This window comes from Ictalurus punctatus, chromosome 1, assembly GCF_001660625.3.
Source record: "Ictalurus punctatus breed USDA103 chromosome 1, Coco_2.0, whole genome shotgun sequence".
NCBI lineage: Eukaryota > Metazoa > Chordata > Actinopteri > Siluriformes > Ictaluridae > Ictalurus > Ictalurus punctatus.
In genome coordinates, this window is record NC_030416.2 from 7319319 (window position 1) to 7334175 (window position 14857).

Consider the following 14857-nt stretch of genomic DNA (forward strand, 5'->3'; position numbering starts at 1 on the left):
GTGTGCGTGTGTGCACGCCAGCGTGTGTTATGACAGAGGACGGGAGAAGGTGGGGTATATGGATGCTGAAAGGATGGGTGCACTGCGTTACACTTCTCGAACAGGATCCATCTGTTTGCTTATCAGAGGGAAGGAGAAGCCTGAAAATAAACATACTTGGCGGAAGATACTGGGAGAGTTTCCATAGATGAAAACAGTCAGATAAAAAAAAAGGAGGGAAGTGTGTTTCACCTCAAGCGGACATATGCTGTTGGTGGTCAGGTGTTTCTTGCTTGGAAATTTGCAAGTTACATAAGATGCTTTCCCATTCTTGCTGTAGTGTTGTTGCATGCCTTGCCAAGTGTCACATCCTGTCACAGGGTGCATCCTTACGTCTGCAACTGCTGTGTGTGTGTGTGTGTGTGTGTGTGTGTGTGTGTGTGTGTGTGTGTGTGTGTGTGTGTGTGTGTGTGAGTGTGTGTGTCCTGTGAACTTTAGCTGTCACTGTCAGTGATTTACACTGACGGATATGAAGGAAGACATCTGGAAGCTCTAATAATATCCAAAACCACAACACAACATTGCCAGTGAGAGTGTGACATCATAATGAGCAGCCTGGGTTAGAACAGTACTCTCAGCAAGATGGCATGGACAAGAATAGAATCAAAGACCAGAAAAAAAAAAAAATCCAAACCTCAGGAATGTCTGTAACCCATATGTTCATTCTGTTGTGGATCCTGTTCTTAGAGCAAACATGTCTGTGTTCGTTTCCTTTTCATTTCCTTTTGTACTGCTAATATAAAAGTAGTGGGCATGATGACTTATTTTTTTTACTCATATCAAAAGGTAACCTGTTAAATTTTTTTTTTTTTTGTAACATAGTTTTAGAATATTCAGCTCATTTATTTATTCATTCATCTTCGCCTTTATCCTGGTCAGGTTTGCGATGGATCCAGAGCCATACCTGATTACACTGGGTGCAATTCAACCAGTCAGTTGCACAACACTATTCACACACACTCATTCACACCCTAGTGGCAGTTTAGCATAGCCAATCTGCTTACATGCTTTTGGACAGTGGGAGGAAACCAGAAAACATGGAGGCAACCCACAAAAACATGAGGTAAACATGTGAAACTTCAGGATCAAACCCAGGACCCTGGAGTTCTGAGGTGGCAGTGCCCACTGACACTCAGTTCAGTTCAATTACATTTTATTTGTATAACAGTTGGATACACTATAACAAAACAAAAGTTTGTAGACACCTGACCATCACATCCATGTGCTTTTTAATCATCCCATTCCAGATTTAGTCCCTCCTTAGCTGTTATAATAACCTCCATTCATCTGGGAAGGCTTTCCAATAGATTTTGGAGCGTGGCTGTGTGGATTTGCCCATTCAGCCACAAGAGCATTAGTGAGATCAGGCACTGATGTCGGCTGAGGAGGCCTGGCGTGCAGTCAGTTCATCCCAAAGGTGTTCATTGGGGTTGAGGTCAGGGCTCTGTACAGGCCACTCGAGTTCTTCCACACCAACCTTGGCAAGCCAAGTCTTCATGGAGCTCAATTGCACAGGGGCATTGTGATGCTGGAACATATTTGGGCCCCTTAGTTCTAGTGAAGTGAAACTGTGAAACCATCCTCTTCTGCGTGATATATAATTGAATAGGTATGAATGAGTGTGTGAATGTTTGTGCGCATGGTGACCTGTGATGGGCTGACATTACACCCTATTCCTGCTTCGCACCCAGTGTTCCCAGGATAAGCTCTGGATCCTCCATAACCCTGACCAGGATTAAGCAGTTACTAAAGGTGAGTGAGTGAGTGAGTGTGATATGGTCTACTGTTTGAGAAATTCATTTTGTTTTATGTCAGTGACATTTACTTTTAGCAGGATTTGGCAGTGAACCTTGCGCCAGTATTATAGGACAGTATGTAGAGATGCAAACACTGAGCTTATTTTAAGATTAGTATTGTTAAACCAATGCTATTTTTAATAACAGAGGCTGAAGAATGTAGTATAAATGACTCATTAATATTTAACACATTGAAGGACATTAATCTTCTCCTGCTGCTTCTTCCTCTTGGAGTTGGAGTTATTCTTTGCCACCCACCCTAGGCCTCGGCTTGCATAAGATAAGATAATACTTTATTAATCCCCAGATTGAGACATTAGGGTGTCACAACAGCAGCAAAAAAAAAAGAAGAGATAAAAGAGATAGTAAGCATATTGGGAGTCTGGGTATGGTTTTCTGACACCATCTTTGTGACAAAGTATGTTGTTTAAAAAAAGTGCTGTGCAAGACATGTTGGTGGGAACATTAGTTGAACGCTAAGTATACTGATCACTCTGTGTACTAAAGATTCGCAATGCTGCTGCAAATGTGCTGAGGGAATGCTGGCTTCTCCACCGCACCATACAGGCCAGGGACAAGCACAGCGAGCACAGACGCCACCAGAGATGCCTGCTGGAGGCCATCCGTATGTAAGTAACCTAACCTCCACCTAATCTACAGTATTACAGCTTTAGCCACAGTGTATTCTGTACGTGCGAGAGTCCAAACCAGCATAAAATCATATGAAAGGATTTATGCCGATTTTCTTTCAAGCACTGGTGAACAAGAGAAGACCACCTTACATCTAGTGGGTTTTACAGGGTGGAGGAGGCAGTGAGTGTAATTGCGTGGAACAGATATTTTGCTCATTCTTATCCTTACTCCCTTATCTTCTGTTTGTTTATTGGGTTGGATCACTTTATCAATATACACATTGGCATAGAGTGCAACAAAACATTCCTCAGTATGACCAAAGTTCAAAAATAGTTTGAAAATGAGATCCTAAGATTTTCACATGCATTAAGTCACTTTTCGTAATGCTACTAAACCGGACTCTAAAATGGTGCACTTTTTATGCAGTCTCTCTTTTGGTTGTCTACAATCTGTTGTTTACAATCTGCACTCAGCTTCCTGCTGATAAGGAGATCACTCAGGCTTCAGTCCAATCATGAACAGGAAGTTCAGATGTGTGAATTTGTGAACCGGTGTTTAACACCATTAGCGAAGGCATCTGGCCTTGAAACTTTTCCATACAAGTTTGAGCCAGACAGAATCTGAGCGTGCGCTTTTGCGTAGTTTATGAGGGTGAAGGGATTTTGCCAATCCCGTATAACAGTCAGTCGGACCACTAAAAATATTCTGGAAAGAACACCGGGACAACAACCCAACACCTTTAAAATAGCTAAAGGTCAGATTTGGTGGCCATGTTCCCTGTTCTTTATTTTGTATTTATAGTACATTTACCCTGCCCAGGGTGTACCCCGCCTTGTGCCCGATGCTCCCTGGGATAGGCTCCAGGTTCCCCGTGACCCTGAAAAGGATAAATGGTATAAAGGATGGATGGATGGATAGTACATTTATTTTTATAATTTTTTTGCTGTTTTTTTTTTTTCCTGAAGGCTACTATTTCATGTCGTGGCACACCAAGGCCAGCCATTTCTGCATGCTTCAGCAGTTACCTAGCAGCCTGCCTGCAATATTGGTTTCCATTCTGTTTTCTGAAACGCTGAATTATCATCCAAAGTTAGGCAAGCCTCAAAATACTATACGATATCATAAATGTCAAGAGATATAATCTTTTATTTTAGCTTGCCATACAAATTCAGTGAAAACAATTGAATGAAATAGGATTTATGAGTCAACAAATCATAAAACTAAGAGCAGCCATTTTTGACTCTAGCAGTTTGCCTGACAAAAACAGTTATTCATTCATTTTTTTATGGTTAGAGTTGTTTCTGTCTGTTGACCTCAGTGATGCCTCTTATATTTTCCACATATAGATTTCGTCACCTGCGACTGAAACAGAGAAAACTGAGGGACTACACAAGTGAGATGGTGGACCTCTCCAAGGTTGATATAAATGCTCTAGAATCCTAGAAATTATTTTATTTTTATATTATTTATATGAACTTTAATTTGTTCATTTTATTGATTGAATTATATTTATGACCCTTTCTCCAATAGCGCAACGTGATGGCATTCTCTTTTCTGGAGATGCATCTTGGTGTATACTGTATACAGTTATGTGAAAGAATAAGTACATCCCATGGAAATTGTTGGCTTTTTTGACATATTTGGACGAGCAAATATGTGATCCACTTTGAAACAGTGCCTAGTAATAAAGTTGATACACCCTATCAAATGACACATAAAATTGACATTTTTTAAGTAATCTTCACCAATTAAATGAACAAAGAACAGATCAGTCACATGGAAAAAGTAAGTACACCACTACATTTATCACACCTTCAAATCCATAAAATTAGAATCAGGTGTTTGAGATTGGGTGCCAGTGATTAGAACCTGCTTAGAGAGTGCAGGTGGAACCGGTCTTATTTATACACCTTTCATATCTAGTGTCTGCTGTTCCCTGTTTTATTGAGGTGTGTGGTATCATCATTGCAAGATCTAAACAGTTCTTGTAAGACCTTCAGAAAAATGGATGTGGATGCCTATGAATCTAGCAAGGGATTTAAAAAGATCTTGACATGCTTCTACAATCAGAAAGAAATTGCACAGATTTGACCTGTGTGCCAGGAAAAAGCCTTTGCAAGACTACAGTTTGCCAATGAGCATATGGGTAAAGACCAGACCTTTTGGAATAATGTGATCTGGACAGATGAATCAAAGATAGAGTTGTTTGGCCACAGTAACAGCAGACATGTTTGGCGCAGACCAAAGACAGCTTTGCAGGAGAACAACCTCATACCAACTGTGAGACACAGTGTTGGAAATGTTATTTTTTGGGGTTTCTTCTCTGCTTCAGGAACTGTATAGCTTGCATTCATTGATTCAACTATGAATTCTGCATCATATCAAAGAGTGCTTGAAGATAATGTGAGGCCATCTGTCTGAAAGTTGAAGTTGAACCGAAAGTGGACCTTTCAATAAGGGAATTGAAACGGGCAGTACATGCAAGAAAACTCTGAAACATCTTGCAACTGAAAGAATATTGCATGGAAGAGTGGTCAAAAATTCCAGCAAGCCTGGTGGACAGTTATGCAAAATGCCTACAAGAAGTTATTTCTGCTAAAGGGGGCAATACTAGCTTCTAATGCCAAGGGTGTACTTACATTTTCCACAGAAGAATATCACATCTATTGATATTTCTGTTTGAATAAATGATGGGGAAAAAAGCTCATTTTCCTTGTGGTTTTGTTCAAGAATATAAACCTTTTTTTCTGCTGGACCGCCAAGTATTTTTGCTGACTGAGTGAGTCTCATTGTTGACACACGCATGTCTAAGAAGTCTAGCTGTTTGTAGTTAACAAGCAGTGAGCAATACCAAGGACTTTCTGTGATATACATGAATCTGCTGCATTCGTTCGCAAACTAGCACACCTCGTCATTTTGGGATAGATGGGGAGACTTGTAAACTAGTTCACCCCCATGTCATTTTGGGATAGAGAGAGAGGTACTCTTGTTTACTTCCTTGAATGTGTGTTCTCCACTTATCTATCTATCTAGCTAGCTATTTATCTATCTATCTATCTAGTGTTACTTATATTTCAATGTAGATAACATTAGCTAGCAAGCAGTGTATGATTTGTATTTATCTGCTGAGTTTGTTCACAAGTTAATGTTGTGTCATTTCATAAGGGTGTGTGTCCATGCTAGAAAAATGTATATATAATAAAATGGTGTGAGGATGTACTGTGGCCTGCATGTGCTTGTAGCTACATACTGGCCGTATATTATCTTGAATGTTGTGTTGTTAATTTAAATTAATCTGTGTTCTTCACTTAGCTATCTAGCTAGCTATGTAACAATGCCACAGTACCTTTTTGAAACAGGGCATAGCCCAAAGCTCTAAATCACTTTTTAAAGACTTCTAAGCATATACTTTAGACCCTCCATAAATGACTGCCTCGCTGCTGTTGAAATGCCATTTAACACTTGTGTGACAAATGCTATGCAGTCGACGGCGGTCCAGCAAAATCTAGGCTTGCCTAGTCTTCTTTTTTTATCTTCAAATTCTAATGTTTGAGATAGAACCTTAGAGAACAGCACAATAAGTGAAATTAATATTGCAGTGATGAAAATGTAACCGAAAACCTTATCTAGTCAGTGATCAAAAGCATACCAGAATTATGCATTTAAGAAGGTGAATCTGCAGAGTGAGTCAGTGAGCGAAGCATTGAGAAAAGAAGTATATGTTATTGCAAAACTGTATAGCAGATAAACCTCTATGCTGCTGACCCTAAAGCTACTTCAAATCCAGCCCAGGTCTTAAATGTCAACTGTTTTTTATAGTGAAAATAAAATTACCCTTGTCGTAATCTTTTATTGGGCAGATGCAGATGATCATGTGTGACTTGAGTGCCAACTGGAACAACTCATACCGAGAGCTGGAGCAGCGCATCATCTCTATGGAACAGAAGCTGGATGAGTTGGGCCAGTCGTTCCAGAGCACATCCGAGCTGCTGAGCCAAGCACTGCAGCGCCGCCACCTTGTCCACAGGTATCATCCCAATCCAGCAGGGCACAGTCTATCAACTGTTAAATAGCAATTATTAGATGTAATAAGAGGGACAAATTATTATACAAATTGGTTACAAGTATGTTGAAGATAAAAAGGGCGTATCAAAAGGTGATGGGAAACAAATGATATAAATAACAAAAAGATAAGTAGAAGAGATAGGAAAGGGTAGGAGTGAATGAAGTAACTGTGGTGAGGTCGACCCTCTGGCCATTTCGACAGACTAGTGCAAAACGTATTCTTAAAGTGCAGATTAAATAACTGTCCTCCTGGAAGATCCAACCAATATCAAATTACATTTGCTATATCAAATGTAAATTATTTTGCGTGTGCAGTTCCCTAACACAATACATATTATGTGTGAATTTCTGCAGTTTGTTTAAAGATTGTTAATCACTCAAAGAGACCCTGTTTTACTAGTGCAATTTAAGGTTCAGATTGTTGATATGGCAAATATGACAAGCATGACATTTTGGTAACTGTTCTGTTTCACCCCTACTAACCACCAGGGGCAGTGTTGAACACATGTATACCTTCTTGTGTGCATGAAGAGACATGCAAATACCTTACCACAAAGTCACATGGTAACTTTGTGATATAGTATTTTGGTATAAAATAACCTTGTCAATGGTTATCAGTCCCTTTATTGTTCTCGCCTTGTACTTTTTGATTATTTCTACAGTAACCATCTCCTCCACAGCTGGTGATAGACTCCTGTAAATTTTTTTCACTTAGCTACAAATTATTGTTGTGAAGTTGTGCACCACTCCCCTCTCAGTCTATTGCCAAGAGTCATATCTTTGTCCCTCAGCTGGATCATTGGCAACAGACTGGGATTGGAGCCGAGCTCTCTCCACTTTCTTTTTTTTCTCCACTAAACCTTTGTTTTGCATGTATTTTTGTTTTCACTCATTGTTTCAGTTTCCACATGCTGCTTCACATTCAGTTTCACAGAGCAACATTAGGCAAACGCAGGAAAGCACTATCTGCCCTCTTCCACATATTTGAGGTCACAGATGCAAGCGGTCAAGCAGTTATGTGTGGTTCTGGTTCCTAATAAAGATGCTTGAATTGTTATTCACAGCTTCAGCAGCATTCTCCATAGGGCTGACGGAACGTTCAGAAATGCGTCATCAGCCTGCAGTTACACCCTAAATACCATAGACAAAAACGTGTCCTTGTCTCATTGAAAGGGGCACAAGCTTTAACTCTCTGGAGGATTGAGGCTGTTCTCCAGAAAGGGGTCTGCATGCATATAACAGTCACTAGGGCAACCACACATGGTTATCCTCCCTGAGAGTAACTCACTATCTGGGATGGCACAGTGAGAGTTGCGTCTACACCCAGGTGTGGTGTCCCGATTCTCAGGGATGTTTGATATACCACTTTGATGATGCCAAAATGACTTATTGGCAGCTATGGTTCTCCTTGGTGGAACAGGACAGTCTGTTGTTCAGGACACACTGGCCCATAACTGGCTTCACTGCCTAATATGTGTTATCACCTCTCATCATCACACAGAATTCAGCAATGAGTCCTGCTCATAGCTCTGAATTAGCCTGTGAGGCCATGGTGTCCTCTGCAGACATGAATGATGGAGAGATGCATTGGCAGTGTCCTCCTCTGCAGGAATGATTTGGCACCCTCAGCCAGGGGACCATGTTGGTGGGTGTGACCTCTCAGAAGGAAGTACAAGCCAAGGAATATGTCCCAACAGTGCAAGAAATATTATTGAAATCAAGAGCCCACATCAGTTTTGTGGATTCAAGTCACATGACTTGGAAGCAACTTGGACTCAAGTAACAAACTTTGACTTTGACATCAATGACTTGTGACTTCACTTGGACTCGAAAACTTTGACATGGAAAGACGATACATTTTCAAAACCAAAGATAGAAAAATATTATACATTTAAATGTGTGCTGTGAAACAACTATTCTTTTTCCCAACAAACAATCAATTTTCATTTCCAAGGTCAACATTAAACCAGAGAGCTAATCAATTTGCACTAGGCAAGGACAAACTTGAAAAATCCCTCTTTCCCAGTTGAAAGAAGCACTTTGGTAGCTATGTTTCCAAAGATAGTAGTCTGATAGTAGCTATCAGAAGGGATCTCCTGTCCACAGCCCTCTTCAAGTCATTCAAGTCTTTGATAGGATTTAGATCTAGGCTTTGCCTGGGCCATTTCAACATTTTGACCTTATTCTTTTGAAGCCAATCCTTGGATTTGTGCTTCTGGTCATTATTGTGCTAGATGGTGAAATTATTCTTCAGCTGTTTAACACAGGCCTACAGGTTTTATCTATCTATACCTAGATATTTCACAAAGATATCTTTTTCTTTTATGAATTATGCCCCAAAAGTTTAACCTTGTTTTCATCACACCACAACACATTTTGGCAACGTTTCAGCTGGTTTTGGTCTTTTCTTCTGTGATAAAGGGCTTCAGTCTAGCCACACTACCCCATAGACCTGACACGTGAAGAATATGAGAGATAGTTGACACATACAGGGAGAGAGCAGTACTTATCAGATATTCCTGCAGTGCCTTTAGTGTTGTTGTAGGTCTTAAGTAATCATCTTGTTATCAAACCTGAGGTTCTTGCCTATGGTCATGTCACCCATATTTATAAATCAATCTGTCAACCTCAGAGTGTTTTATGAAGGGGCAATCCTTGCTATGCCCAGTGTGCACCCAATCATCAATCATCAGATCAGTTATTCACCTGTTACAGTGGAAAGACATGTGGAGCCCCCTGTCTAAACAAAGGCTGACCCACTGCATGGTGGATGTCATTGCCTCTGCCTATAGGCAGGCCATATGCCTGGTCCCTGCCATGACGTGCCATACTACACGGGCAGTACTTAGAGGCGTGCTCTTCTAGGAGGTCTGAGCTGCAGCTGTCATTTCTGGACACCCCTCTAGTCAGTCTTAGGGTGAGTCAGTTCCTTATGACACTTTGGTATCAGTTATCCAGGTGTTGAAACATAAAACTTGGCAGTTAGGGGTGGTGAAATTAAAATCTGGTTACGAGCTTGGCGAGAAGGTTCCATGGGCAGATAGCTGTTGAAGTGTTGTGACATTGTGGTCTTGGCATGTGTGTGTATGCACATAGGAAGGTATCCAAGTGTTAAAAGCCAGCCCTAGCAGTTATCCAGCATTCACAGTATTAATTTGCATACCATTCAATTTAGGTTAGAAGTAAGGAGACTGAAAATGGTCATTGATGAGGTTGTGTGTTACTTATGTTCTTTTTCCTAACAGGTGACGTGGCATATTTCTCCTCCGAAATACTACATCGGAGGCTCAGATCAAAACTGCACAAAGCTACATGGATCGGCATAAATGGAGGACTTACGATTTGTTTTTCCATAGACCTCCAGGGCTGCAGTGGCTGCATGAGATTCTTTTTCGCGAACAAAAAGATTACTTCTCTTGGATATGGGATTATGACAAAAATCAAATGTATTTATGACAATATTTATGTGTATCTATATCTGCAACACTGAAACAAAAAACAACAACAACAGTGAAGGGGTTCAGTGTTTGATGCTTTGAAGGTTTAGTGAAACTGTGTTCCTATGTAAATTCCAAGTTGCTTTAAAAGACAAAGTGATCTTAAAGCTTTTCAGCCCTCTCCAGCAGGGCCAGTACAGTCCAATTATGCCACAAGACTATGACCAAGAACTGTTTTTATTTCATCAGTTATCATTAACAGATTTTGTCCAGCTGTGTTTATTCTTCAAGAATGCATTATTAAAACTGAGACTAATTGTTTTAGCTGTTTGAAATCATGTGAGTACTTGAAATCTGTCTGGATATCATGTTTGCTTACCATTTAATTCATTTAAAATGTTGTAATGCCACACAGTGAATTTCCTTCAGTGTACCATGTAACACCTATCATTGACTCAGTTACTATGGTCATCTAGGTTTGTGGGCTGAACTCCAAGTATGGCATAGAAACAAATGTAAAAAACTATCAGCTTCCAATATTCTCTGCTATCATGGTTTCAGTCTATATTGGATTCAATATGGTTAGTTCAGGATGCAGTCTATATTTCAATTTTCAAGGAAATCTAGTTGCTCCTTCCAGACAATCCATGTCATCCATTCAATCCATATCTGTTTTAAAATAAATAAAAAGCCAAACAAAAATGAATAAAAAAAAACAGTATTTTTTTCTATTTTAGCCAACAATCTAGACTATGTGTTTGATGTTTTATAATATTGACCTATATACTGAATTTTAGATGTATTTTTGACATCTCTAGAACCTTCTACAAATGGCCAGGTTGAGTTAAATTTCTTGATGCCACAATATCACTGTGGGTGCATGGTGGCTTAGTGGTTAGCACGTTTGCCTCACACTAACAGGTGTTCGATTCCCACTGTGTGGGAGTTTGCATGTTCTCCCCGTGCTGTGGGGGTTTCCTCTGGGTACGCAGTCCAAAGACATGCGTGGTAGGCTGATTGGCATGTCCAAAGTGTCCGTAGTATGAATGGGTGTGGGTGTGTGAGTGTGTATGTGATTGTGCCCTGCGATGGACTGGCACCCTATCCAGGGTGTACCCCGCCTTGTGCCTGATGCTCCCTGAGATAGGCTCCAGGTTCCCCGTGACCCTGAAAAGGATAAGCAGTATAGAAGCTAGGATAGTTTGGTGACCTAGTCTAAAATATTCCTTATTAGATACATTGCAAATTCTAATTCAGGAATGCAAACTTGTCACCTTTGGGCAAAAATCTCTGTTTTGAATGAGTGTGATTTGTGTAGATCTGATGAGTTTTTGAATTCTGTATGGGCGGATCTCTTACAGTAGAGTTATGATAACCCTTATTGGCATATATGATGATATGTCAAGCTTGGAACTGTTAATTAGCCTAATTAGGTTAAGTTGTTTTGATTTAGCAAATGCTAGCCATCACAATGTGGATGTAATGTTAGGTGTTAATATTATTTATGTGTAATCTAACTTTATTGAGCGTACTTGTTTTTCCAAATTCCACTTGTATAACCATACTGACATTAGGGCTCTGGGACTACTCCTTTAACGTTACTAATGTTACCATTTTGCTGAAGATTATAACATAAGTTGAGCTCCTCATGCCAAAGTGCCAACTTAATGTTAATTTTAATGTGCCCCTGATGGTTCCATTTTCTTTATGCTAAGATAATATTAGCAAGGCTAACACTGTCATGACCACGGCGTAATTAAACAATTTGCTTTGGGATTTGTTTAGGAACATGAGACTAATTCATGAAGCAACAGTGCAGACATTGAGCTAAAATGGACCTACGTTGCTTATGACATAGTTAAAACGGAAAGCTTGTTACAGCAACACTCTTAATTATGTCACTTTAGAAGGGAGCAAACGCTCAGCAAAATGTTCATTAAATGGTTCCATTTCAGAATGAGAGAAATGAGGGACTACTGGGAGCAGGTGGTGGGGCAGTGGTTAAAGGCTCTGGATTACTGATCAGAAGGTCAGGAGTTCAAGCCTCAGCACTGCCAAGGCACCACTGTTGGGCCCTTGGGCAAGGCCCTTTACCCTCAACTGCTCAGTTGTATAAATGAGATAAATGTAAGTCGTTCTGGATAAGGGTGTCTGCCAAATGCCATAAATGTAAATGTACTGGTAAAGCAGATTGAGGCAGGTGTGAGATGCAAGTAGAGCTGGAGCTGGCTGAACACATCAGCTATGGACATCAAGGCTGCAGCACACACATTTCCATTGTCAGATTTCTTTAAGGTTGACACATCAGGACATGCTAAATGCATTCTTTGTGTTAAAACTATCAACCTCAGTAGTAAGGGCTCACATGGCTCACACAAGCAGAGAGTCTGCAACATTTTATCAACTCCGTGTTAGTGCGCTACAGATTTCAGTAAGCGAGACACCAACAGCAGGAGCAAAAGAGACACGAACGCCTGAAAAGATAAGGAAGAATATAAAAATGCCAGTGTCTCCCATCGACCGTGCGACAAATGCAGAGGTAGGTGTAGTTGGTCAGGGTAGCATAACACTGTTTTGCATATTGAATTAAAAAAAATTAGCACTTTGGTTTGCCACATCTTCATCACTTTTTCCACCCATGATGATTTTGCATCCCGTATTGGCACTTATAGTTTTGTGTTGCAATTACAGGGTTGGAGGGCTGCGGTGAAGTCTTCAGGCTGCAGCCTAGACTCTGGATTGCAGCCATTACTGAAAAACCGAAAGCCAATAAAGTATCTTTCAAGCATTCTGGCAAAATATATTGACATAGTTCAGAGCAAATGGTGTGCTTAATTTGCCAGGAATTAGTTGCTGTAATTAAGGAATATAACTGGTGTGTAAATCTGTAAAATCCTTATTTACACATCACTAGTCCAACAGAACCGAACATATTTAAAACTAACATATTAAACCATTCACGTGAATTAAAAGCCAATGTAATAAGGACAATTAAGCATTTGTTTTTTTTAAGCTACTAACAGATAAGCTATGTTTTTTCCCCCTAAATTTGGTCCCAAGATAAAAAATGAAGACACCGTTGTATCTGTTGTACCACTTTCAATACAATAACTAGGACTTATATTGGTATAGATTGCTATAATCTTGTCTGAGCCATATCATTTGATAAAACTGTGTTAGGTTTCCCCATAATTGTGGAAAGAAGAATAGTTCTTGTAACCACAATCTGTTTTTTTAAACATGGATCTGTGTGGTTTTTGCTCTTTGACACAAGTGATTTCTCACTGTCTATAATACTGACTTTTCCTATTCTTTTCTTCAGTGGATCACTGTGAGCACATCACAATTGTATTATAATAGGTGCAGAGAAAGTAAGCTCTATAAAGCGCTAAGTTGGGGTATTGATGAAGTATTTTGTTGAATCCTGCTGCAGAGCCAGGAAAAGTGAATGTCTTGTTCTGTTAACTATACTGAGGAATCCCATGCTCCCTTTCTCCAACTGCATTTACAGTACCCGCTACTAATATTGGCACCCTTGGTAAATATGAGGAAAGAAGGCTGTGAAAAATTGCCTTTATTGTTTAAGCTTTTGATCTTTTGTTCATAATATTCACAAAAATTGCTCTCATGGATATCAAACAATTGCAAACAAAACACAGGTTTATACAAAAAAATATATCTTTCTTAAATATATGTGTGCCACAATTATTGGCAGTCTTTTAGTCAATACTTTGTGCTACCTCCCTTTGCCAAGATAACAGTGTTCTCCTATAATACCTGATGAGGTTGGAGAATACATGGCGAGGGATCTGAGACCATTCCTCCACACAGAATCTCTCCAGATCCTTCACATTTCGAGGTCCACGCTGGTGGACTCTCCTCTTCAGTTCACCCCACAGGTTTTCTATGGGTTTCAAGTCAGGGGACTGTGATGGCCCATGGCAGGACCGTGATTTTGTGTTCAGTAAACCATTTTTGTGTTGGTTTTGATGTATGTTTTGGATCATTGTCCTGTTGGAAGATCCAACCATGGCCCATTTGAAGCTTCTGGCAGAGGCAGTCAGGTTTTCATTTAATATCTGTTGATATTTGAGTCCATGATGCCATGTTTCCTAACAAAATGTCCAGGTCGTCTGGCAGAAAAACAGCCCCAAAACATTAAAGAGCCACCACCATATTTAACCGTGGGCATGAGGTACTTTTCCATATGGCTTCCTTTCTGTGTGCGCCAAAACCACGTCTGGTGTTTATTGCTAAAAAGTTCTATTTTGGTTTCATCTGACCATAGAACCCGATCCCATTTGAAGTTCCAGTAGTGTCTGGCAAACTGAAGACGCTCGAGTTTGTTTTTGGATGAGAGTAGAGGCTTTTTTCTTGAAACCCTTCCATACAACTTGTGGTGATGTAGCTGACTTCGGATTGTAATTTTGTTGAATTTCTGACCACAAGACGCAACTAACTTTTGCAATTCTCCAGCTGTGATCATTGGAGATTTTTTGGCCACTCGAATCATCCTCTTCACAGTGCGTTGAGACGATAGACACACGTCCTCTTCCAGATTGATTCATAACATTTCCAGTTGCTGGAGCTTCTTAATTATTGCCCTGATGGTGGAAATGGGCATTTTCAGTGCTTGTGCTATTTTCTCACAGCCACTTCCTATTTTGTGAAGCTCAACAACCTTTTGCCGCACATCACAGCTATATTTCTTGGTCTTACCCATTGTTATGAATGACTAAGGGGATTTTGGCTGTGCTACCTCATTTTTATATTCCTGTGAAACAGAAAGTCATGGTTGAACAATTTCATAGGCTGTTCATAGGTGTACTAAAAAAATTGAAAATATCAATGGGAATATACTTCAAATATATTTTTCTAATATGAATT

General features: G+C 40.0%; 1 protein-coding gene across 2 annotated transcripts in view; it reads left to right on the forward strand.

Moving 5' to 3' along the window:
• kcnn4 (potassium intermediate/small conductance calcium-activated channel, subfamily N, member 4) overlaps window positions 1-10672 on the forward strand; it is a 46595-nt gene extending 35923 nt beyond the window's left edge. For both annotated transcript variants that reach the window (XM_017467685.3, XM_017467678.3), the window contains exons 6-9: window positions 2343-2464; window positions 3815-3884; window positions 6329-6495; window positions 9779-10672. In XM_017467685.3, coding sequence (XP_017323174.1) covers window positions 2343-2464; window positions 3815-3884; window positions 6329-6495; window positions 9779-9782 — 363 coding nt within the window. In that variant the 3' untranslated portion in view covers window positions 9783-10672. The remainder of the gene's footprint in view (window positions 1-2342; window positions 2465-3814; window positions 3885-6328; window positions 6496-9778) is intronic.
• Window positions 10673-14857: the final 4185 nt, after the last annotated feature.